Below are 26,055 nucleotides of genomic sequence, written 5' to 3'. Positions count from 1 at the left end.
TTCATACAACATCAATGTATTCACAATTAATCTCCAGCCCTGCTTTCCTGCTCTGTTTCACCTTCACTCACGCCACTTTGCATCCCCTCTCTCACACACACACACACACACACACACACACACACACACACACACACACACACACGCACACACACGTACACGTCTACCCCTCATATTTATATTTCACTCCCTGTCTACTAAACTTAGAATACTGCCATTCTTTTGTAGTACTTGATTAAGGAGCTGTGTGTGTGTGTGTGTGTGTGTGTGTGTGTGTGTGTGTGTGTGTGTGTGTGTGTGTGTGTGTGTGTGTGTGAGTGAGTGAGTGAGTGCGTGAGTGAGAGATAGAGAAAACAAGGAAAAGAGAGAGAGAGGTAAGGTTTCCAATCCATCCCAATAGCCTCTGTGCTGCTGTGGTGCCATCTACTGGCTGGGAAGCACGACAGCTTTGACTTAACTCCACAACAAGCAGGCAAACTGGTTAAGAAGACTCACATTCAGACTCAAATTCACAACATTCAAACGAGGCATTCAAAGAGTTCAGTTTAAAATATGACAACAAAACACGTAGATTTAACAAAAACATTTAATATAGTGACAGACATCATGAACACATTTCAAATAACTGCATTTAACATTTAGCATATTGGATAAGATGATATGAAATGTATAGTGACTGTACATTATACAGAGAACAGAAGACAGTACTGTACAGCCTGTAGAATATAGCAGCTTGCAGCATCTTTCAGTGCACACACATACAAACAGAAAAGTTGTTTTACTCGTGTACAAACATAATGCAGTTGAGTGTGGGGGGAGATGATAATTCATGCATCTGAGGCTTAACCAAACACATACACACGCACGCACACACACAACCCTTGTGCAGTTTTGTTTTTGCATACTGACACTGCTGCAGAAAAACCACACACACACACACACACACACACACACACACACACACACACACACACACACACACACACACACACACACACTGAATTAACACATAAGTTTGAGGACATTTTTTATGTTTGATGTATAGAAATAACTTGTGTGTACACATTCATGTTACATGTTCAGCTCTATAATCATATCCTTTGACTTGGTCAGCCATAAATCCCTTTCATCTGCACATAATGTGAAGAGCACATTCCTATGTACAGTCAGTGGCTTTGTGATAACGTTAAAACACTGAAAATGGAGTTCATCATATTATTTATCTGCTTAACACAAAAATGAATTCCTCTTGTTATAGATCTATAAGACCCAAATCACATTCAGAGTGTCACAAATACACTCGTTAAAATGATATGTACAGTAAGGACCACTTTATCTAAGCCCTCTGGATATGCATGGAGCTTGACAGGAGTGCCCTTCACATTGCCCTACCACTGGATAGTTTTCTAAGTGGCCCATTGATGTACTCTACAAAAGGAACCACTGCACTTTGGTGTTAAAACATTCAAGTAAAACCAGGAATCAAGAGTATTCACATACACACATGCCACTCTGGTGAATTTGCTACCGAAAGAGGACCATGAAAAATTAATGAAACCAAATGTTTGCCTGGTCTGCTCCCAACTCAAGGTATCTGTTTTCGATGTGTTTAAATCACAGTGTTTCCTCATGCATCAACATTAAGAGCGCTTTGAGCCGGTTGTTATTGGTCTGTGGGCTGTGCAGGTGTGGACAGCATGAAAGCCAGGTGTCCTGAATGCACAGCTGGATGTACAGAAGTGGAGGCTTAATCTAGTCCTCTGGTTCTGCTTCATTCTCTGTTGCGTCGCTACATGATCTCAGGGTTGGGGTAATATTTGAAGACCTTGTAGATCCACTGTGTGTAGAAGGGCACATTGATGAAGATGCCAGGCTGGTTGGCCCGAGCACAGCCGCGGCCATGAACGCTCACTCCCACAATAACCCTTATCTCACCATCCTGGCACACAAGAGGACCGCCGTAATCCCTCTGCAAAAGAAAGAGATGAAATGTTTTTCTCAGTCCCTGGTGGAGCTCTGGCTATCATCACTGTTTGAACTTATGCAAGGCATTAGGTTAAATGGAAACAAAATGCCGTGTTAAGCTCTTAGTGACGGACAGCAACAATAGTATTTGTGAACATTGGCAGTTCTCCTCCAAAGCAAGAAACCACAAAGCCATGGCTTTGATGGCTGATGAAATTTAGTGAAACAGTCGCCAGCTGCCCTATTTACAACAGACTGAACACTAAGCCTATGGATTCAAAGAACATTTGTTTGAGATGTGGATCAAACTGGGCTTTTTTTAAACACAGTCATTAATTCACAGTACAATTGCTGTATCTAAATGTTTAAAAGGCCTGCTTTTCTCTACCAACCAGGAGTGGACACACCCTTTGAACTCTAGTGTGACGTTTTTCTGATCACTGACACTATGTGTGTTGTGTTTTAATTACAGCTCACTGGGAAAATAAATACCAATAAGTAACAGTTTACCTCACACACTCCCTCATTTCTCCGGCCTCCTGCACAGATCTTGGTGTTGGTGATGTGGAGATTCCCTCTGTGCATTTCTCTGCACCTCACATTACTGACAATGGGCAGGTCGACTGCCTTCAGTAAGTCATCATGGCCAGTGCCTGAAAGAGTTACAGGTTGCTCGGTATTGCCTCTGATGTAGTATATGAAATACAAATACCACCACTAACAAGATCATGTTATTGGCATGATCTTGTAATAGAAAATAAATAAAAGTAGGTGCCAGAATATATTCAGCATATTTTATATTTTCAAAAGCACAGAAAGATATCTGAATGGTTTATACAGATATCTTGGCACATTTCAATTTTTTTTTAAATATCAAATCTCCATGGTCCCGTCTCTATATCGAGCCCCTGGGGCAAACAGTACTGACCCAGAGTTGGGAAACACACGGCCTCAGCTGTACGGTAACCAATGATTTGAGAGATGGCTGTGTTACAGTATACTTTTTCACCTTCAGGATAATCCAGGACTGTTGCAGAAGAATATAAATGCAATATATTGCAGACCTAGAGAGTACATACCACAGTGAATGTAGAAGACATAATATCAGTAGTACCTTTTGTCTCCCCCCATCCATACATTTTACATATTGTTCCTTCTGGGATGGAGCACCCTGCCACAGGTAGCTGAAGTGTATGGACATTGTCTGCAGGGAGGGCAGGCCTGGACGTATATATGAACACAGGAAGTGCAACGCTCAACATCACACATACACTTAAAGTATATCAAAATATCTTTGAGATTCTGTTTTAAGGTACTCACTTAGACAACCTTATAAGGGCTAAACTGGAGCCCTCAGGACCACAGATCACATGAGCTATGGTCACTTCCTGTCTCTTGGACCACTCAGGAGTTCCTTCTTGAATATCTGAGACTCCCAGCCACACTCGATACTCACTGAGGTCTGGAACACTGAAGGCAGAGTTAATATTTCACAAAATATTCTACATGTACATCTAAAGAGACTCAGTAAGGTACTTATGCTTGAATACAAAAATACATATAAAGCACACAAATACATCTTACATTTAATACACAAAAGGGTAAAGAAGCAAAATGCTTTAACAATTCAAGGTTCAAGCTAAAGGGAAAACAATTGCATCAACAGACAGCAAAGTTACCATGAGGAGAAGCATTGTCTGTCGGTGAGTACCCACTCCTCTCGTATTAGTGAACCCCCACACCAGTGCTGCGACCTGGAAAGAACACAAAACACAAACAACACATCAAGAAAAGCTGTGAAGTACCATAGAGGAACAAATACTGTCATTGGTAATCACAAAAACTATTAGGGACATGTCTAGTACGTAAAATGAGGAGATTTTTTTAATTCTGACTTGAAGGGCTATTTGGTTGTTTCGAGAAGAAGTAAGAGTTTCATAATGTTGTGTCTAAAATTGAAATAGTGAATGTGAGTTTTGATCAGAATAGCTCATCACAAGACGTCGTGGCTTATTCGAATTAGGTGAATTCTTCTTCTCTTTAAAGCTACTGTTGAATTATAAATGTTTTGCACCAAGCCTGCCACTGCATTTAAAACAATACAAACAAATCCACATGTGCTCAAATAGCTGCATGCATGTGTCAAAGCAAAGTGGAAAGGCCTCTGAAACAGTATTTGAGCCCCCCCACTGAAAACAAACTGCTCCTAAATACTTCAAGATGGGTTAAATGCAGTTGCAGCGTTTGACTATCAAAATAAATGAAGTTAAAAACAATTCCAGTAAATTTTGTTATGAATTCAAAAGTGGTCTTAGCAGGATGGTCTACTGTTCTTCATTAGTGGTAGAAAAACATGTATAGAATATTTAATGTTGTACCCTTTCTGTATGCTGACCATCCAGCTGCCGTCTGATATGCCCACTGGACCTCCTCCCACAATCCTGGTTCTTTTATGGACAAAACACCCCACAGAGGACAGCTCCCCTGGGAAAGCAGAGACACACAGAACTATTTTCATATTTTTTCTCATGTCATGCATTTCATTATACACACACACAAACAAACACATATGCACATTCACAGCCATAATGTAGGTAATGGTGACATTCTGTTTACAGTCGCAAAACAAGAGGCACTTCAGCTGCCTAATGAGCCGCTGTAATAATCATTATATTTAAAACATAACCAGTCAATGTGACGAGGTCATTAATTAAGATAATTATTGAAAATGTTCATATAGAACATGAGTGTCATTTAAACTCTGTATGTTAAGAGATTGAGGGGTTCATCCTCTGTTCTTGAGTTATAGTATTCAGCAAAGTGAGTCCAACACACACACGCACGCACGCACACACACACACACACACACACGCACACACACACACACACACACGCACACACACACACACACACACACACACACACACACACACACACACACAGGTTTGCCTTTGTTTACAAGCTATCAAATACTGATCAGAAGCCGAGCCACTCGCTAACACAGGCAGAAAGAAAGACAGGCAGAAGGAGACTCACCCAGTGGAATGGTGTTCTGTGAAGCATCACCTGCAGAAGGTAGAGACACACAAGGGATCAGGGGGTATTAACTAATGCTAATAACTAATGCAAGAAAAGAGGCGACCTCACACGGGGGTGTTTATTCCATGCTGTCCACAAAGTCCCTTGTGTATCTCTGTCATGTCACATTATTTTTTTTCGGATGTGGAAGGATTTAATTACATGTAACGAGCCTTTAGAAGTGTGTGGTTAGAAGCTGTAGCTATGTAACATTTAAGCTAACCATTTTCAAATGCAAGATAAACAGTTTTAAATTGTTCAATATGAGTTTCAATCAAGCAATTGGTTGCCATTTATTTCTGTTCTGTCTGAAACTCAATGCTCTCATAACCAGCTTATGAATTTAGAACGAGGCCATCCCGTTTTTATGATGATTGTGAATCTCTTCTGACTAACCAGCTAGTGTAGACAGATCTACAAACTGTAAATAAAGTATGTGTCCAAGTCCACCTGACAGAGTATGAACAAATGTATAAACTGTATGTCACGATGTGTGATTGTGTGTGCTTGTTGCACTCACATGGTTTGGTATTACAGTAGTCCCAGGGAATGGCAGAGTTGTTGGTGTAACACCAAAGACCATGTTTGTCTTTATCAGGGTTTCTGCAGTAGCTGCCCTCCAGGCCAGCCGTCAGCATGCCCCTTTCGCCACTGGACAAACACACAAAATATCCAATAACTTTATTTTACATCAACATTCAGTAAGCCCAAAAGACCATTTTCAAAACAAAAATGTTTTTTTCCCCCTTTAAGCAGATAATCCAGCTGTCGATGAAAGTAAAAAAGGATTTGCTGGTGATTTATAATCATTAGTAAAAGCTGAACAAATTGTGCCAGATAGGATCTGAAAAGTCATACTACACAGCTGTATAAACTCTGTCCCTCTAGACAAGATAAGGAGGTAATTTGCAAAGGAATTACTCACTGAGACAGTATGCACCCACCTACACAGACATGTGTACATGCTCGTGTAGACAAATCCCACACATGAAGATCACAACACAAGATATGTAAATCCACAAACAGAACTCTTTCCTAGACTGAATTACTTGAACAATAAGGTGGAGAATTGTAAAATAAATGAGACAAACAGGAAAAAGAGACTAGGTACCAGATCACAGCAATCCAATGAGTGTTGTGTTTCTAGTAGCTAGCGTAACAGCCAGCTCTCTGTGTGACCCCGAACTCTGACTTTTGACCCCGAGCAAGACCCAAGCGGTGGAGCTGATTGGCTTTGAAGTGTTCCAAAGGAAGAGTTTGGGTTCAAAGGTGAGGAGTAAAGTGAATATCCCCCATCCGAGTTATCACTTTGAGTCATTCCTGCTGAGTTAGGTCATCTCCAAGGAAACGCTTCTCTCGCCATTCGACAACGCTGGAGAGGTGAGTCACGGCACCCGCAGGAGCCGTTTTCTCCTTGGAGGGACAAGAGGCCTAACTTGATACGCTAATAACAACAAGACGTAAAAGAGGTCAATAATAGGGCGCCTTTCGCACTAACCGCCACATCTCAGGTTCCCACAAATGATTCTCAAAAACATTCTGGTGCACATTGAGGCTGTCATGCACAGGCTTGTATCGCAAATAATTCTTTCTACAGTTGAGACCCATGAAACGTGAATTTTCTGCTCATTATCAGTGATTTCCTTAGACTCTCTCATAGCATACATGTAGTTGAGCTGTGTAACATCTTGATGTCTATTCTCGGCAGAAGCACTTGTCTGATTGATGGTGCAGGTCTGTTTTCTACATCACAGGAGAGGAGGGTTTTGGAAAAGTTATTAGGTTTGAAAGAAGTAGGGATCCAGCGGGCTGACCTGTTGCTGTGGTCTCTCCAAGGAGCACAGGGCAGGTTTGATCTCGTTCTTGACTGCTCCCCTTGGTAATCCTCCCCAAAGCCTTCATAGCAGTCTGGATTTGGACACAAAAAGAAATAAATAAAATCAAACATGCTTCCGCCAACCAGTGAAATTGCAGTGTACATACGCTTCTTACTTTTTGTCCAGATGCGTGTGTGAAATTGTCGAAATTAGTATATATCATTCAGTCATGGTGCTTTGTGAGGTCACAGTGACCTCTGACCAACATAATCTGATCAGTTCAACCTTAAGTCCAAGTGGACATTTGTGCCACATTTGAAGAAATGTGCTCAAGCGTTCCTGAGATATCATGTGAAGGAAAAGGACATGAGGTCACAATGACTTTGACCTTTGACCACGAAAGTCTAATCAGTTTATCCTTGAGTAAATGGGCCTTTCTCATATCTTTCAATTTTCTGCCTCCTCGTCTCTGTGTGGCCCGTAAATCAATCTCCATTGCTCCATCTTGAAGGCATTCTGAAATCCTAAAATGCATCTCGATGAGTGAAGAGGGTTTTACAGAGTCTTTTCAGCACACATATATACACACACGCACACGCACACACACACACACACACACACACACACACACACACACATAAAAAAAGCTATAACATACATTTGTGTGTGTTAAATAAACATTTAGGACATATGTACATTGTTGTCGCATTATACCATGTTGTGAAATTAAATAAAAGTAACTATATAAGGCGTCATGAACAATGTTATACTCATCTGACAGAGTATGATAACACAATGAGCAGCTAATGCAGCTGTACCACACTTCAAATTTAAAGGACGTCACTTTAAAATGACGGTTTCAATTCAATGATGTCTCATCTGTTAATTGCCTCGACTTTCTTCTCAATTCTCTTCCTGGGAGACAAGACAAGTAAAGGAATCGAGGATTTATACAAACACGGAAAGCAGAAAGGCTTAAAGATATTGCATCATGAGAATGGACGAGAGGGACAAACCTAAAACATAATGCCCCCGGACACGGCTGTCACAGATCTTGAAAAAAAATATGCATAACAAGAAGTACTGTGTACATTTTTGCCACACAGTATTGTTGTACAGTACTGTACTACACACTTTTAAAAGAAATTACTACTTTTAAACTAACATGGCCGTCGTTGGATCTAGAATACACTGAGCTGGGAACACAACGAAGTCATCGACAATAATACCTCAGAAGAACACAGGTCATAAATAAGGTTTTGAAGTCACCCTGCATCTCATTTCTTTATGGGAACGTATTCAACTCTCCAGAGTAGACCACAACACAACCTAAGAGGGGGTTTATAATCCCAATGCAAGACTACATACTCTCAAAGACATGTCCCTAAGGTCCCGAGGGAAATGTGCACTTGTGTACTCAGTCTTAGATCTACAACTTATACCAGCTCTCTTGCTACCCCACAAAACTCCTACTCAGCATTAATCCTTGCATTTCGTCTTTCACTGTCCAGTGAGACCTGACGATTCTGAGCTGCTGTCAGAGTTCGTTTATGTGAGGCTAGGTGGTCAGTCCTTCCCACAGTCCTATAGGGCTACAGTACTCCGCTGGGACTGAGAATACGTGGTTACAAGCCAATATGTCTGGTTACAGGGTCTCATGTGAACTCGTCCACAAAATATAAAAATATACAAAAATTCTTCGCTTGGAATGCAGTGAAAATCAGCTTTCTTTTTGCCGTTTTGAGTGTTAAAAAATAATCTGTTGTGTTCCTCACCACTGATAGGCTTGTTTTGGGTGCCGCACTGCGGGATGTCGGTGCAAAACATTGTGCGGACTCTTGGGTCCGTGGTGAAGCACCACGGGAATTCTTGGCCATCTGGATTTCGACAGTAGTTTTCTCTCAAGTCTCTGGAAAACATAGAGAAAGTCATCCTATAATCTGCTCGCATATAAGTGCATGCAGGTGGGTAAGTGAGTAGATGGCTGTTTTAAGTAAGAGTCTGACTCACTTGCAGGGGTAAGCTTGAGGTATGAATGTGTGGTTATGGGGGTACTGGGAGTCCCAACGTTGGCAGACGAGCCCGTTGGGCATCACGTCTACTGTCCCTCGATATCCCTCTCCTCTGCCCTGGTAACACTCAGTTGTTTCCACCACGTTACTTTGAGGAGACGTTTCTGTGAAATAACAAAACAGATTGAGGGTGGACGCATGTTTATAATTACTCAAAGTAATTGAATGAAGATGAAAACCTCAATATAGGAAATACTTTGAAATGTTTTAAAGGGTAATACAAAATAAAACGTATAATAGTAATGACATTAAATCTTGTGGTTTTATAGCCCCTTTTTTTGTCCCTTTTCTCAAAACACATTCACTCAATGACCTTTGAAACACAGAAATTAAACACTGATGAATGCAGAAAACAACACTGAACAATAGTTAGCAAATGATCACATTTGTGTAATTCCATGTCTGCACAAATGTTTACATGTGATTGTACCAAAACAGAAAAAGATACTTTACAAAAATATTTTGGCTGCGATTTTTAAAGACGTGGATAAAAGACACATTTGTTTCAAATGGTGGATGGAGAGATATGGGAGACTGTGAACTCCAGAGAGAGTTGGAGGTAAACTTCAGATGAACTGTGGCACTGCACTAAAACCTCAACGAACCAGACTTTAAATTATAAAACAATAACACTCTATTACATGCATGGTACACTACACATTTCTCATTTGCCTTTTATTCTTATTCCTCACACTCATACACGCGATTTAAACCTCTTAACTCTGGTCATAAAAAAAGAAAAATACACAATGGATTTTTATCTCCAATCCATCAACAAAAAACGGACTGTAACAGACAATATGATCTCTGATCAGGAGTGATACCCAAATCCTCCTTGTGTGTCTGCACCCTTGGGTCTTAGAGTGTTTTACAGTAGAGTTACATGAGATCCGTTTCTTTATCTGGTTGAAAATATGTTATTTTTGTGCATGTAAGAACAATTATAAAAGAATAATGAATATAAAATGATCTTGCTCCGAGGAAAAAGTCAGTGTGGGAATACGTTTTACATGAATAATAGCTAAATAGCCTCAAAGTCTTGGCCACCTGCTTTCCCCAGAACAGCTCACTCTACGGATTTAGGGGGCCCGCAGTGTAATGAGGCCGATATGGACAGAATTGGAAAAAGAAGGCTGGAGATCTTATCTGTTCTACTTTTCCTTATAGAAGAACTGCTCATTTCGCACAAGTTACACCAGTTCATTACGCTGCACATTGTGTGTGAGTGTATCCAACAATGTGCAAAGCTGCAGATCCTCAAGACTCTGAAACAGACATTTTTTGTCCATACAATATGTCTAAAAATAGATATGCACTAGATGTGACAGTAAACAAAAGAGCAGGCCTTGATAAAAGAACGCTTTGTCTCTCTCCTCGCTGCCTTGTTTTGATTAAGACTAACTGGGTCGTAAACTTGGTCTGTTCCCAACAAAATCCCATATCAGAGAGAGAGAGAGAGAGAGAGAGAGAGAGAGAGAGAGAGAGAGAGAGAGAGAGAGAGAGAGAGAGAGAGAGAGGTAATGTTTTCAAGGGGGAAAGAGGAGGGGAGCAGTGAATCACTGGGTCAACATGGAGGATTGCCATCTAGTAAATATGGTGCCAGGACTGCTGATGATTTTAGCAGTCGAACAGGCCAGTCAAAGACCTCAGCGATAGAAGCTGAACCTAACAATACCACGAGTGCTCTCTGTTTTATGTTCTTGAGGACATTGATTGTAGGTCAACTAAAACCATGATGCACGGCTAAGTATAGAAACACAAAACACAAAGATGTGACACATACACCTAGCTCTTACACATCGATCACTGCTTACGGTAAGTGTATGAGCTGTAATGAAAGCGATCTGCTTGTACTGGTGTTGTGTCTGCATGTGTAACAGGAGGTTAATGTGGAGCAGTAACTGAGCCCAGTGCAGTTTGACCGTCACACATAAGAGCTGGCATAGAACAATAAACAGCAGTCGAGTAGTGCAGGGGGAAAATAAACATTCTAGCTATTGGAGAAAACATAACAGAGCCAGACCAAAGACGGAAACCGTACGTGAGTGTATGTGTCTACTCCGTAGTTTAAGCCAATGAGAGGGAGCAGAATGGTAAAATTAAAAGGTACAGGAAGTTGTAAATGCTGGTGCTGTCAGTCACACTTCATGGACCTGTACACAACATAAACACGCCCACGCACAGACGTGCACAGACATAGGCATTGACATGCATGATGTTCAACCACACACAAACAAACATCCATGCATGCTTACCACAAACTTTGATGTTGCAGTACTCCCAGGGTGTGTTTGGGTCTGTGGTAAAGCACCAGGGTTTGTGGCGTCCGTCTGGGTTTCTACAATAGTTATCATCCAGGCCCTTGTCAGGGTACCTAATAAAAAACATGCAGTACATCAACTTTAATATACAGAGAAAAGTAAGATACTGTCTCACTGTTGGACAACCCTTAGACCAACTCTCTTACGTGCAATTCAGTTATACAGGTACAAAAAAAACATTAGCTTAATTGCCATGTTTCTTAAAGCTCCATTTTAATTCAGTCTTGCATATAATTAAAGCATTAATAACCGGGATGGTAGAGGAAATCCATCTGCGAATCTGTTCAGAGCTCAGGGGAGTGAGGGAGATAATAGGCTGCACCACCGCAGGTGTTCTACAGTAAGTCATCCCAAAGTCCCACATCCCTCCAAGCCTGCAGCCTCCAGGCATGCAGTATCAGGCTGTGGGACCCTCTCATTGCATTAGTGCTATGAGCAGTCTGGGACCTCGTTTACACAAACACTGGGATGATTAAGGATGTGTTAACGAGTCCCTACTAATCCAGACCACCTGCTATATCACCAGTTGGAGCACTCTCTTGACACAAAGGCACTCGCACGCAGCAGACATGCACATACACAGACAAGGACCGTGTAAGGAGTTATAATACAGAATAAAATATATGGCTATAAGCGTATCTCATGGCTGGACACAAGTCTGCATTATCTACTCAGAGCTTGATGGAATTTGGGCCAATTAAGTGAGAATTAAGAGTTTTCCCAGCATAGTGTTGCTAAATACATAAATTTACACACTGGATTCAGATGGTCTTCAGGGAGAGGCACACTGGCTGACTCCAAATCACAGCAGAGCTGGTGCACCACAACCACAAGAAATTATTGTGTAGATACTCTCATGAAGTACTCATCAAGTTTTTTGCTATTACATTTTTTATATATATATATCAAGACTTAATGATGATTGAGCATGCACAATTTAATGTCAAGCTGAGTGATGCATATGAATGTGCGTGTGTGTGCGTGTGTGTGTGTGTGTGTGTGTGTGTGTGTGTGTGTGTGGCGGAGGGGGGGGGGGGGGTCTGAGAGAGTTACCTTTTGGTGTGGTGTAGATGTTTGTGTGGATCATCCAGGTCCCAGCGCTGGCATTCCTTTCCACTTTCTGTGTGGTCCATGGGTCCTCTATAATCTTCCCCATTACAGTTTATGCACTCAACTACACACACATGTACACAGACACACACACACACACACACACACACACACACACACACACACACACACACACACACACACACACACACACACACACACACAGAGAGAGAGAGAGAGAGAGAGAGAGAGAGAGAGAGTTAATGTAGCCTTGGTTGCCAGTAGTGCATGCTTTTTATATAAAAGAAAATAGAGAGAGAGAGAGAGAGAGAGAGAGAGAGAGAGAGAGAGAGAGAGAGAGAGAGATGGAGAGAGAGAGAGAGAGAGAGAGAGAGAGAGAGAGAGAGAGAGAGAGAGCAAAAGCTTAGAGAAACACAGAATCAAACTACAAAAAATTAACTAAACAAAAAAAAAGAATTTTCAAAAAAATGAGAGCACAGATACATGAATTACTTCCCCAGGAGATTAAAAAAGGAGGACATATATAAATATATAAAGCGTGGATATTGTGGATTATTCAATGTATTAGGTCATGATATTCTTGCAATAAAACCATTCACAAGTAGGTGAGGAATCTCCCTTACCTTCAGACATTATACAACTACACTAAATGTATTAACACACTTTTGTGTCTTCCACTAATGACAGCAATGATCTCTTTGATGTAAACAAGGCACCTTGTTTTTATGGTAACACTCAGAGAGCTTGCTGATTAGAAGAAGATGTTTATGAGTCAAATGCTGCCATGTCAGAGCACAGTTAACACCATGTGTGTGTGTGTGTGTGTGTGTGTGTGTGTGTGTGTGTGTGTGTGTTTGCACAAACCATGTTTTCGTGTCGGTGTGTATGTTTACTATTAGGACCAGCTAATTTCTGGTGAAGCCCTTTTAGTCATTTTCTTCTGAATGAGCACAGGCGCTCTATCAAAATAAAAAGCCATTATCTCTGCTGTACAACTTGTGATAACCCATTGGGACACCATATGTGAGCAACAGCATTCCCATCCTGTCTTATCGAGCCACAGCCTGGTTCCTGATTAAGGTGATCCAGTGTCATACACGCAGAGGAAACAACTCCTCTGACATCATTAGGGTTTAGATAACAGAGGTCATTATCATACCTTTCTTCAGGAAGACATCAATGGCTGTAATATTGTGGCTGAAACAGCAGTGGAAAAGTGTTTTTCTATCTACAAGTTCTTCTTCCACAAACCAATAACTCCATCTTAGCAATTACCTTCTACATGTACCAGAGGTATGAACAAAGTAGCAAACAATGTATCCATAGGAGACTACGTTGGATATCATCGTCCCATCCTCAGCCTCTTTAGGTTCAACCTTTTACACAACCTGAACCTGATGGAATGAGAGAGGACAGCGTAAACTGAACCACACTCTTGAAAAAATAAAGAAAATCTTTGCCCCACACACACATACACACACAAAGATGTAGAATTGAGGAAAGTTAGAGCTCACGTTGCTTACTCAAAAGATTGCCTAATCTGCTGAAGCTCATTTCAGACTATCAAACCCAAATTGGTGCAGCAATTTGCAATGTGGAATGGATATTATTTTAAGATAAATGTCTGCCCAGATACATACAGACATAGTGTGTGTGTGTGTGTGTGTGTGTGTGTGTGTGTGTGTGTGTGTGTGTGTGGTGTGTGTGTGTGTGTGTGTGTGTGTGTGTTACCCTGTGAACACTGTGGTAAGCCACACTCCTGGTGTCTGAGGTGAGGCCGTGGGTCAGTGGTAAAGCACCATGGGCCAACGGTGGATTTGTCTGGGTTGCGACAGTAGTTTTCTCTGAGGTCCTTTTTCCTGGATCTGGACATGAATCTGTCAGGAGCAAAGCCGCAGTTACACAAACGTTAGATGTACCAAGACTGGTTGCCAAAAAATACAGCTGGTTTGCAAAGCAACTTGTTTTTGAAAAACACCCAAGGTCATATTGTCTGTTCTCCTTGCATTAATCTGGAACAGATTTATGAAGAAGGTGGTGCCTGACTTTGATGGCTGAAACCTGTCTGTAAACATGTGCAAATTAACAAGTGTAAAAGTAATTGATGGCAACGCGAAAGGGTCAAACCGTTGATGACATGATGATATTATTGAGAGAAAGGCCATTAATATGTAGAAGCAATGTTAGTTTTCCATGAGGCTGGTTCTGAAAGTAGTGTAAACACACTGACAAATGACTCATACCTTCTACATCAGGCCAGCACATGGCTGCAGTCACCAGTTGCAATGATGGACATTGTGTGTGTCTTTGAATCAAGCTGTGTTTTTCCACATAATGATGAAAAGATAAAGTTCTGAACTTGTCTTTCAGCGGTAATGACAGGTAGGGAAATGAGAGGGCCATTTCTAGCAACTCCAAAAAGACGAGAAACCTTTCATGAATAAAAAGGCAATTTGTTCTGTGTGTGTGTCAAAGTTTTCCGTGCCTGTAAGTCAACTGCTAAAACATACAAAGGGCCTGGGTTAAATTACCTGATCTAGAGAGACATTAACAACATGATAAAGCAGGTTTACTGGAGGTACAAACGCACACTGCCCTCTTTGATTCGTCTGCTACAGTGACGTCTCACTACAAAGCTTTTCAAAGTCATTTAATACCTATGAGTAGAGGGGAGGGGAAGAGCAAGAAGGTAGTGTGGTTCAAAGAAATAAAGGTCTAAGACGAGGTGTACTGTATCATTTCCAAGGTTCTCTGATGGTTATTATTAATGGCAAGTGATGAACTGTGTCCTTATTGTACTGGAATGTTCACTGTCCTTCATGCCGTCACACAAAAGATTTCAGTCTTTCTAATTTTAACAAAGGTGATAGGAAAAGATAACATATTGCATGCAATTTGTGTCATGTCTCAGAAAAGCATTTTTTATTATTTTTTTTTTTTTACCAAAGATACACCACACCTGGAGTATACTAAATAGATTAAACATGTTTAAAGTATAAAGGCAGTTATCTTTTTGCTTACAAGGCAATTACTAAAGATCAGTAATAATTTAACCTTCTTAATCCTATAGAAAGTATTGCATCATCCTCATCCCCTGTATTTAAACTCCACTTAATTGGCTGGGAGCTATCCGTGCATCAGAAAGTATGCCTGCATATTGAAAAAGTAGCTTCATCTGTGAATTTGGCTGAGTGATGTACCTTAAAATTAACCAAAAGCTGCATATTAGATATTATCCTAATCCCAGTAAAATAGACACATACATGCTCGCACGCCTAGATAAACAGTAGGGACACAGCAGGAAATGATCTGTGACTGTGTAAAGTGTTACAATGAGGTCAGTTCTGATGAATGACTGCTCCCAGGAGCCTAATCAACCCCTAATATGTCATACTCATATACACACACAGACTAGCCCGTAGCTACTAGCTAATTGTATCACTAACAGGCCGACACTAACCTTAAGAAGCAGCTTCAACACTTTGTTTGACATTGTGGTGAAAAGTAGATCAGATTCTTACTTGTGTTCATGAGGAATAGGAGAGGCCCAGGCCTGGCACTGGATCCCGCTCACTGTCACCGACCTCCGCCCCCTGTAGCTCTCCCCTGTACCCACAATGCACTCCCTCACATAGTCTGAAAGAGAGCGGATGAGGAGAGACAGCAGCAGAGAGACAAGATGACAGCAAAAGCCAGCGAGTAAGTGGATGAGCCAACAACCTGAACACAGTGTTGTATACACAGAGTCAGTATGGATGATGAAGAAAACAGACAGAAGGAGATGTTCAGCTATATAACGCTGAGTTTAACAAAGACGGGACAATGCCAAAAGCTGAATCTGTTTTCATAATCTTCTGCAAAACATTTGGATCCAGTGTTATAGGCTACACAGCTTGCATGTTCAATGTTGTGGTAAGTCAGAGTCAAGTGGGAATGGGGTTTACATCATTTACACAAACTTAATGAGAGAATATTAACCATAATGTGCTGCCACACAATGAACAGGACAATGGTTCTTCCTTCACTTGCTCTTAAGGATGGCATCAGAACAAATGATCACTCCAAAATATATATTTATAGAGTTATACAATTATCCCTCATATATTAAGCCATCAAAGAATACACAGAGGTTATTCTGCTGATTGGAAGTGAGATGAAACATTTTTTAATGGAAATATATAGTGACAAAGGGGTTGACACAGAAACACCACTATGGTGTCACCTGGTAGAGAAATAGATGCAACAGTAGAGGGCACCTTTCTTTTGATACAGTTGGTAGTTGAAGTCCTGTTGGCTGTGAGCTCCTGGTGAGTTACTGTCGAACGACAGCCACTGGCATTTCCTGTTGTTATGATCATAGAGGAATGCTCTGGAGAATAAGGAGGAAAAGCAAGGAAGAAGAAAGAAGCGGGATATGTGAAGTGTACATGAATATGATGAGCAGCTAGGAGGCATGCTAAACAAGAGAGACAAGGTCCATCACTGTGTATTGACAGTCATTCATTCACAGTGTGGGATACTTACTTCACCATGTTACAAAAAACACTGTGCAGAGTAAAGCTTGATGCAAAAAGAGCAAACATACCTGCAGCTGAAGGGTAGTCTTCTGTTGCGGCTGCAGGCTTTGGCACACTTTGCCATGCTCAGCTTCTTGCTTTTGGTCAGGAGAGAGGAGTCGGAAGACACAACAACCAGCCGTACGCCATCAGTCTTCTGGTAGTCCTGGAGTGCATTTCTTTTGCCCTCTGACACACAATAGCATAACATGTCTGTGACCATTTAGCAGTATTTACAGCAAGGCTGCAACCACAGGATTGACCTGATAACAATAAATATAGTTTGCTAATTCACTTTTGATCTGTCGTATTGTATTATGTATGGAATAAAAAAAACATTGAATTGCATTGTAATTGTACTGTCAACAAGGTGTATCATTATTAAGGTTATTAATCAAAAAAATAAAAACGTACATACACACAAACACATTAGCAAACCCCCTCGTGGTGTTATAGGCAGTGTGGATAATCTGCTAATGAGCCCAACAAGAATGAGAACACAGTGCAACAGCATACAATTTGTGAATTAGTCTGCTTTAACTCTTATTAAATAGGAAATTATTATTAACCGCTCCCATTGAAACTAAGGCTGACACACACACACACACACACACACACACACACACACACACAGAGAGAGAGAGAGAGAGAGAGAGAGAGAGAGAGAGAGAGAGAGAGAGAGAGAGAGAGAGAGAGAGAGAGAGAGAGAGAGAGAGAAGGGAATCTGTGATGCATGTTGCCTCAGTTATGAGCAGCATGATCTCTGCAATATCTGAGAGACAGTTAATGTTCCAGTGATTTCCATTTGAAAACTTTCTAAATCTGCTCCCCCTGTCAGTATGCACTTCAGTCGATTCCCAACACAGAAAACAAACTTAATCATGTTTTTGGTGGAAAGGTGCCTGCACATGTGTCGATTCTTGGACGCGCGCGCGCAGGACCTATCATGTAAACAGCACTGACTTCAGGTGCTTCATATTTCAAGTAGGCATAGTTGGGTGTTCGTGGATGTGGTGAGCAACAGAAGGATCGCAGAGGACCGGAGGCATCGTGTTTGTCCGATCCTCAACTTGTGTTCAGCGATCACTGAGCCGCAAAGCCGCACACTGGAGCGACAGGATGCCCGAAGCTCCAATAGTGGGACAGCGGACTGTATCTGTTCCTCTATCAGAGAGTTTATTCATCTCGTTTCGTGATCCATTCAGTATTTGCGTCCTCATGCGATGTAATGCGCTCTGACATGGGGCGACTGCACGACAGCAGTTAAGATTAAAAAGCCACCGCAAGATCGTTAGTTAAAAGCATCGTGATCCTATTTCTTCCAGGAACGGCCTGACACGTTTACATGATGACTAAGAGCCACTTAAACTGCACTTTGTTGATGGAATGAGATCATACCAATAACTAATAGAAACACCAGTTAACAAAGTACAGCCTCGTGCACTCTATTATGTATGAATAATATAGGATACAAGCACGACAACATCATATATTGTTATACTAATAAAACCTCTCTTAACTCGTGTTTAACAGTCTGTTCCGCAAGGCGCGCGCAGACCATCGCGTTGTGACACCAGCTCTAGCCCAGTGGAAGACGATGTGGAGCTAAATGGTTTTATCCAAACTTACCAGAACAAGAAAGGACGAAGAGTCCGAAAATGAGCTTGTAAATCCACATCGCTGCGTCACAGAACGACAGTTTCAGACACAAATGGGAAAATGCTGCTTGCTGTGCTGTCGGACTGCAACGAGGAGATGTTGCTTCCACCACTGCACAGATGATGCGTCTCCTCTCTAAGTAGTTCCTCGCCCCCTCCCTCCCCTCCCTCCTGTCCCTCCTCGTGCGTGTGACTTTATCTCCTTCACCCCTTCTTTCTCTCTTTCCCTTTTCAATTAAGTGTTCTTCATTGGCCTGCATGTCCCATATTGCCAAAGCTTCACTAACAGTGACACATGTGCCAATTTCCCTTCCTGTCTCTCCATCCTTATCGGTGCAGATCTTTGAAATACTGTATGTGTTTGTATGCCATTATGCTATTGATTTACAGGTATGTGCTGACCAAATAGCCCAATAACCAAGACCTCCTTTATCAAAAAATATAGGCAGATTGTGGTTCTGACAGAGAGGCACAAATCCCTGTGTAAAAATTAGAATAATATAATACTAATTACCCCCCCCCCCCCCCACACACACACACACACACACACACACACACACACACGCACACCCTCCTCCAGCACAGTGTGCACAACAACACAGATATTGGCAGGCACTTACTTGTCAGCACCAGGAAATTTAATGTCCAAAAGAGAAGGGGGGGGGGGGGGGCTGTTTATGCTACTTTACTCCTTCCCCTCTTTGTCAGATAAGAGGTGAAGTTACTGGTGTGTGTGTGGGGAGGGAAGGGGAAGGGGGGGTGAAGACAAGACATCCCAATCCATCTCCTAAGTGTCATCTCTATTTCCAGCGATGACAGCAAGAGATAGGAGATGTGACACTTAAATGGCCTCAGCGTGTTCTCCAAACATCTCTGATGTCGCAATCACAGAGCAGCGCTCCTGTCCTCCAGTGACAATCTGATGTGTACACAGTAAATAGAAATCACATTAGTTATCCTGCTGCCAATTGAGAGTTGCAGGATTGTGGGGATTCCCGGTATTTTCTTTAAACGGAGAAATAGATGGATTAATATGTAGGGGAAGAAGGACTCCATCTCTATCCCCTCTCTGGTCGAATGAGTAATGCTCCTGCGGCTTCCTGAGAGGACCACAGAGTCATTCGCAATAATAAACATCAGCATGAGTCAGATACTTTCACTGGAGCAGAGCACAAGTCTCTTTTCTCGTCTCCCTACCTTCACTTGCGCATATACACATGCAAGGCAGGCAACCACACGCGCTGTCTCTTGCATGCAATCATGCATTCAGACTCTTTCTCCAGTCACATTCACACACACACACACACATGCTCACACATAACGAGCAACAGATTGAGCTAGTTTGAGCCCCAATCACCACAATCTCATTACTGACTCTCCTAAGAAAAATCCAGTGGGTGTTTTCTGTGCGTCTGAGAGCCACGGCATCTAGAAGATGGAAATTAGAGAGACCGGTAGCCCACTGCTCCTTCATATGAGCACCGTCACCATTCAAGACTCCTCACATCTGTGGCTTATTATTGCCAGAAAATTCATATCTTCATGCAGCTAGTAATGGAGGGAGGAAGTTCAGTGGGAGATGGAGATGATATGGAGAAGGAAAAAGTTGATTCTGAGATAGGGTAGATGAAGAGCAAATGAGTCAAATAGATGGACTGTATAGTGGAAGGCACAATACAGACAGTGTGCTGAAGGCTGGGCTGTCTGCGTGCATATTTGTGGAGTGTGGGGAGTATTAATAGACTTCCTGTAGATTTGTTTGGAAGTTTTTGTGTGCATGGTGTGAGTCATGCGTTTATCTCTGTTTATGAGTGCGCATGTACGCATTCATATGTGTTTTCATCTGCAGCAAGTTAGTTGGACCTTGGTGTGACCTCTAATCGTTCCAGCCTCTCTTCCAGATGGAGTGGGATGGAAAATTGAAAGAAGGGATGAAGGGGATAGGGCACAGACAGTGTGATAGTTTGAGTAAGACAGAGAGAGATAAGGAAAATGGAACGGGACCCAGATTGAGGAAGTGAGGAAGTGCAGAGCAGAGGTGGCTAAGGTATTTCACTGTACTGAGAAACTAAAGACATGTATGGGTTTGTATGTGTGTGTGTGTGTGTGTGTGTGTGTGTGTGTGTGTGCGTGCGTGCGTGCGTGCGTGTGTGTGTGTGTGTGTGTGTGTGTTGGTTTTAGGATGACAGCGGTGGGCCGAGATGCTATAAACACAGATACTCTGTCAAAAGATCCTCCTTTAAACAAACACACACTTCCTGTTGTCAGTGCATGCGATTGTAGTCACTGCTCTTAATTGAGATCTGCTGACAGTTACTGGTAACACAAATAAACTACGCACAAGCACTATCTGTCCACAACAGCTAAAAGATATAGCTTCTCGGAAAAAAACTTATGTAAAACCAGACCTCTTTTTCTCCATTCAGTTCTTTGGTCTGCCTTCTAGTCACATTTTCATTTGATATTTTAGATCACGACAGTGGAAAAAAAAAGTCTGGAGAGAGCGCCACAGATAGAAACACAAAACTGGAGTTTAACTCAGTTTAATCATCATAATACACATGAGCAGACTGAGTCACCAACACATCCCCAAATATATCTTTGAAGGTGATCAGATGACTTCAACAGAAGTAAAACACTCAATGTGCCATGGATGGATTTGTCTTCACTAATAGAGAACACCTGCTTTTGTCATTGTCACTAACATACTGAAAATGGCTGTAACTTTACAAAGAAAGTATATTGCAAAGTCTTAATGAGTCATGACATGCTGAATCATTCAACATTGCACTAAGTTTTCATTTCTGCAGATGTGTCTTGGATGTAGCATGTATTTTTTGGGGCGTGGGGGGCAAAAGGGAGTTTACTTCTTATAAAAGAACCTTTTATAAGGAAAAATGACAAACATAATGGTGAGTCTGCAGTTAGCAGCTTGTCCTTATTTTGAGCCACATGACTCTTAAGACACACTAAACATTTAAACTCAACAGTCCTTATTCAGCCCTTTGTCTTTCCCTCCTGTGTTTATGGGTGTTGATGGGAACGTTTGAGGCAGAACCTTGGAACAATTCATCAACAGAATACCCTGGTGAGTTTGTATATCCACACAAGCCATAACATTACTGTTTCAATGGCACGCATCCTTTAGCATGGTACACATGAAGCGTGTCGCGCAAACACATCAACATCCCACACACACTCTATTGTGCTGGCCCTTTGACAGTTGTCAGTGACTCAAACGTGCACAACACTGAAACAAACTGGAAAATACACACAAATGGGTCATGTTTACATACACAAGCTATATTGTAAAGGAATAACTATTTTGTGCATTTGTCTTGGTTTTTAGATACAAATATTGATTTTGAAACCATCGTGCTGGATAAAGGGGTTTATAGTAGTGCCAATGCTTTTCTGATTTAATTAGAGCTTGAAATTCTATCAGAATTTTACTCCATAAAAGCCAGTTTAACCACCGAAGGTGTTTAATACAGTAACAAGTTTAAACATTTCCCTTGCACACAAAGAGACTATCCAAAAACTGGAATGTACCTTAAGTAAAACAATTGAAACATAAATTGTATGCATGTATGACTACAAAAGAATAACTACTGCAAGAGCATAAGTTACAGCAAAGATAGGAAACCAAACATTGCCCAAAGGGGAAGGGGAGAGCAGATCTTAAAATAGTGCTAAACCTGTGTTTCCTCATTTCTTACACATCTGCTAACAGTCAGCTTGTCTTGTCTGCTGCTTACTGCTAATTTACCCCCGCATGACTCACGTAAAACTGAAGAGACACAGGGGAGGGAGGGTGGTCGGTAAAATTAAAGAACAGAGGGGGAAAAAGCTGCTCTGGGGCAGCAGGTACATTTCATCCCACATGTGTCTGTGTGTCAGACCTCATACATATAATTAACCTCTTGATGTCGAACATAGCGTTGGGCAAGCGGCACAGGGTGCAGCCTGGGTCTTTAGAGCCCACCTGATTGAATCTCCAGACACGCATGCAGGTAACTTGAAGCATGAAAACACACAGACATGTTCTGTGGGGTCTTAAGGAGCCAGTTGCAAAAGTGTTACAAGTCCCCTCACTCTTACTAGAAGGAAGCAAAGATGCCGTAAAAAAAGACACTCAATGCATACACAACCACAACGACATGACCTTTTTTACTCCGCCCTCTCTCTGTTGTTTGCTTTAAAGATGATTGACAAGCTAATATTCTTTGAATAGGCCTCACTGCGTCTGTAATAAGGGCCCTTAAGAGCAACATTTGAGTGCAGGTTGTCAAAAGTCCTCTCGACTGCTAAATGCCTTACTCCGGAACACATGTATCTTTTGAGCAAGCACTTGATGAATATTTGATGCGAAATATCTGGAATAAAATTGCAACATTCAATATCCCCAGAGGATGATTCTCAATAACGTCAGTGATCCTCATTTTTCATACCACCATCATCAGGTCAAAGGTTTAAAATGCTCCTATGCTTTGGTTTATGACCAAGCCTGTGTTGTGCTTAGTTGCCAAATGTTGGTGTCAGGTCTAGCGATTATTTTGACTAGAATGTGATGTAAACAATTGCTGTACATGCATCCCTGTGTGTGTGCACGATACAAACAAAACAGTGACTCAGGTGTACTGCATGGCGACGCTAGTGCTTACATATTCACAAAAAAAGTATGAAGAAAGAGACTCAACAAAATACCTGATCCCATGAAGAAAATGACATACTCTTTAACCTTGGTGAATATGTCTGCCCTCTACAAATCTAACACCTCATGTTACCAGTTAATGTATGTTAGGCCCCACTCTAAACACAGAGAAAATCCACAAATCATCCCCAATCTGGGCTGGAATGGAATGTGTCCCGTTGAGACTGTTCACCTGGACAAAATTTCCCAGCGTTACGCCTGCCAATCACACTGAGCACACACACTCCGACGCACGCACAACATGTGTACAACCTGAGCGAAGAGGAGAGAGAAAAACCAACAGACAAGTGTGTGGTCATTTTTATGGCCTTAGGAAAGCCTGTTCCATTTCCTGATAATCTATGCCAAGTGTGTGTATGGTGTTCTTTCCAACCCTCAGTTTGTCTAACACAAATGTTTCTCCCTACCCCCATTTTGCGAATATATTTTAAGGTTTTTGTTGGCTTATGTTGTTGCCAGATTGAGTGGGGGATTGTAAGAATAGGTGCCAAACATGTTGCCATCACTGGAAAAAATCTGAGGCTCCTTGATTGTGATTAAAAATTAATTTGACAGGTTCTGTATTTTTCCTTTTGCCACAAATACATACATACATTTAGAGTTCCATAATGGTTAGCAAAAATATAAAGATAGTACTACAAAAATTGTTTGATCTCCCAGTCGAGGTAGAAGAAGTGTGCATCCTACAAGAAAACCCACTGTAGTCGGTCAGTCAGCAAGCAGTCACTGACACTGGAAGACTTCACTGTACAGTAAGGACATGGTTTAGTTTTTTACTGGATGTACAGAACCTCCATGACCCTGATGCCCTTGCCCTGCTGGGTTTTATGGTAATGGAAAACCGTGACCTCTATGTTGCTTCTTGCAGGAAGTGCACACTTCTTCGGTATTAGAAAAAAAAAATGTTTCAATTAAAAATCTTGCAGCTAAAATAAACTACATTAAAGTTAACAGATTGAGGGAAGTTTATTCTGACTTGGGTTGATTGCCCTCTGGGTGTCATGCTCCAGAGGTTGTTGAGAGTGTTGGGGCTAAATATAAGACTAATGGTACAATCAAGCATTTACTAGGAAAACCCTACGCAAATAGATGTTAAATTACTATCAAATGAACTTTAGAGGGGTTCACTAAAAACTTGCTGATCCTTGGAGATCCAGTCACGGGTTATGTTGTTGATGCAGCATTAACCTCATGCGTCATTTCCCGCAATTAGTGAAAGAAACTCAAAAAGACATTCTGACATTTACGCATACAGTTCCTGCTTTGAAGGTTTTAGATTAGATGAAATGTACTATCTTGAGGACCCCGACTGTAATGGTGTTCTGCAGAAATATACTAGTTGGCAATCGTAAGATAAATAGACAGTCTGATTGGCAGAATAAAACAGTACAATTGGGCTTTACATAGGGTACAGTATTTGGTAATGAGGTTAAAACATAAGAAAGAAATGCCTGTCAGTCAAATTAATTCACTCTATTGCATGCATCATTGTTCTGTTTGACATCACAACAACACCAGAAGAACTGCATCAACATCTTAACTTTAAAGAATAACTTAGAATGAAGTTTGACTATAACACAAGTTTCAAACAAATCCTTAATTTTAGTGCTTTAGTGCTAAAACATTCTTTTAGATCCAAAAAACAAGGTGAACCAAACATACCCATTGTAATCATATTGTGCACATATTTCCTTTCTTGCAAGTATGGAAGGCCAAAGTTACACCAGAAAATCAAATGTTTAACAGACTGATAATGTCCAACTTTATTTTCTTTCCAAAGTTTGAAAACCATCGTAAAAATACGGACTAGTTTCGTGTTTGGATCATGAATCTGTCTTGTGATTCTGGCCTGAAAGCTTTATTGCATTCATGCCCTCTTGCTCTCTTACCATGACTCCAGTCACATTGGACTGTCAACCACCTACCAAAGGAAAACAAGTTGAAGTTGTTGCATGTGCTGAATTGACTCAGTTTAGTTCCATATGTCAGCAATGAAGTTGGTAAGTTGTCACAATTAAAATGATTAATAGGAAGAACCACAAAAGTCAGACACAAGTTGAAGAAAAACATCCATTGATGCCTTTTCTTGTGTTTTTTTTTTGCTTTTGAAGAACTTGTCCCTGCTTTTCCTGTGTCTGTAACTTCTTAAGTCAGGCATGTTAAAGGGTATGACCTCGTCCCCCTTTTACAAGAGTATCCTGTTACAACCTCCCTTCTATATATCGCTATATAGCACACATACACAGACCTCCCAGTCTGACACATCAACAAGAAAAACAAACGTCTTTTTTATTCTCCACCTAAAATCGTGGCTGTATTGATTTTTAGATTATCATCAGAAAAACACAAATACCATCAAGGAAATTGTTGTAAGGCACATCTGGCTTTCTGCTGCTGCTCAGGTGATGGCTAAACTGTCTGTGTCAATGTTGCCAGAGGAATCACCGAATTGGAAACACAAAGAGAAGCTCTTCATTTGGAGGAAGCTTCTGTTGGCCTTCTCAATCTGGTGTTGGTGTGAAAATGCTTGTGTGTGTTGGGAGCAGTTTGTACTTCAGTATGGACGATTAAGAATTCAGCAAACATAAAATATGTATTTTATAGATAAAAAACAAAACAAGAGCAAATAGGTATTCTCCAGGAAGGCCATTTAAACTGTACAATACTTTCTGTATGTACCATATGCACTTATGTTTTGGCTAAGTATTCTATGTTGAAAAATACATAGGAACGTGGATTATTATTATATTGAAAGTTAAAAGCAGCTCGGTGGAAGATTGAGCGTTGTTCATTTGCATACCTG

General features: G+C 41.2%; 1 protein-coding gene across 1 annotated transcript; it reads right to left on the bottom strand.

Annotated features, from left to right (window-relative positions):
* Positions 1 to 607: 607 nt before the first annotated feature.
* On the bottom strand, positions 608 to 18,617 carry hgfb (hepatocyte growth factor b). The gene is made up of 18 exons (XM_068602982.1): positions 18,510 to 18,617; positions 16,910 to 17,069; positions 16,581 to 16,693; positions 15,846 to 15,960; positions 14,056 to 14,201; positions 12,307 to 12,427; positions 11,188 to 11,306; positions 8,871 to 9,036; positions 8,636 to 8,769; positions 6,858 to 6,951; positions 5,564 to 5,694; positions 5,002 to 5,031; positions 4,344 to 4,449; positions 3,645 to 3,719; positions 3,286 to 3,435; positions 3,080 to 3,186; positions 2,476 to 2,618; positions 608 to 1,969 (listed from the first exon to the last, which is right to left on the bottom strand). The coding sequence occupies exons 1-18, from the start codon at positions 18,556 to 18,558 to the stop codon at positions 1,790 to 1,792; spliced, it is 2,139 nt and encodes a 712-aa protein (XP_068459083.1). The 5' UTR covers positions 18,559 to 18,617; the 3' UTR covers positions 608 to 1,789.
* Positions 18,618 to 26,055: the final 7,438 nt, after the last annotated feature.

Source organism: Clinocottus analis, unplaced genomic scaffold (assembly GCF_023055335.1).
Source record: "Clinocottus analis isolate CAN_PGR_092001 unplaced genomic scaffold, fCliAna1.0.p SCAF_6, whole genome shotgun sequence".
NCBI lineage: Eukaryota > Metazoa > Chordata > Actinopteri > Perciformes > Cottidae > Clinocottus > Clinocottus analis.
Note: the sequence above shows the minus strand (reverse complement) of the source record. Positions and strands in the feature narration are given on the sequence as shown.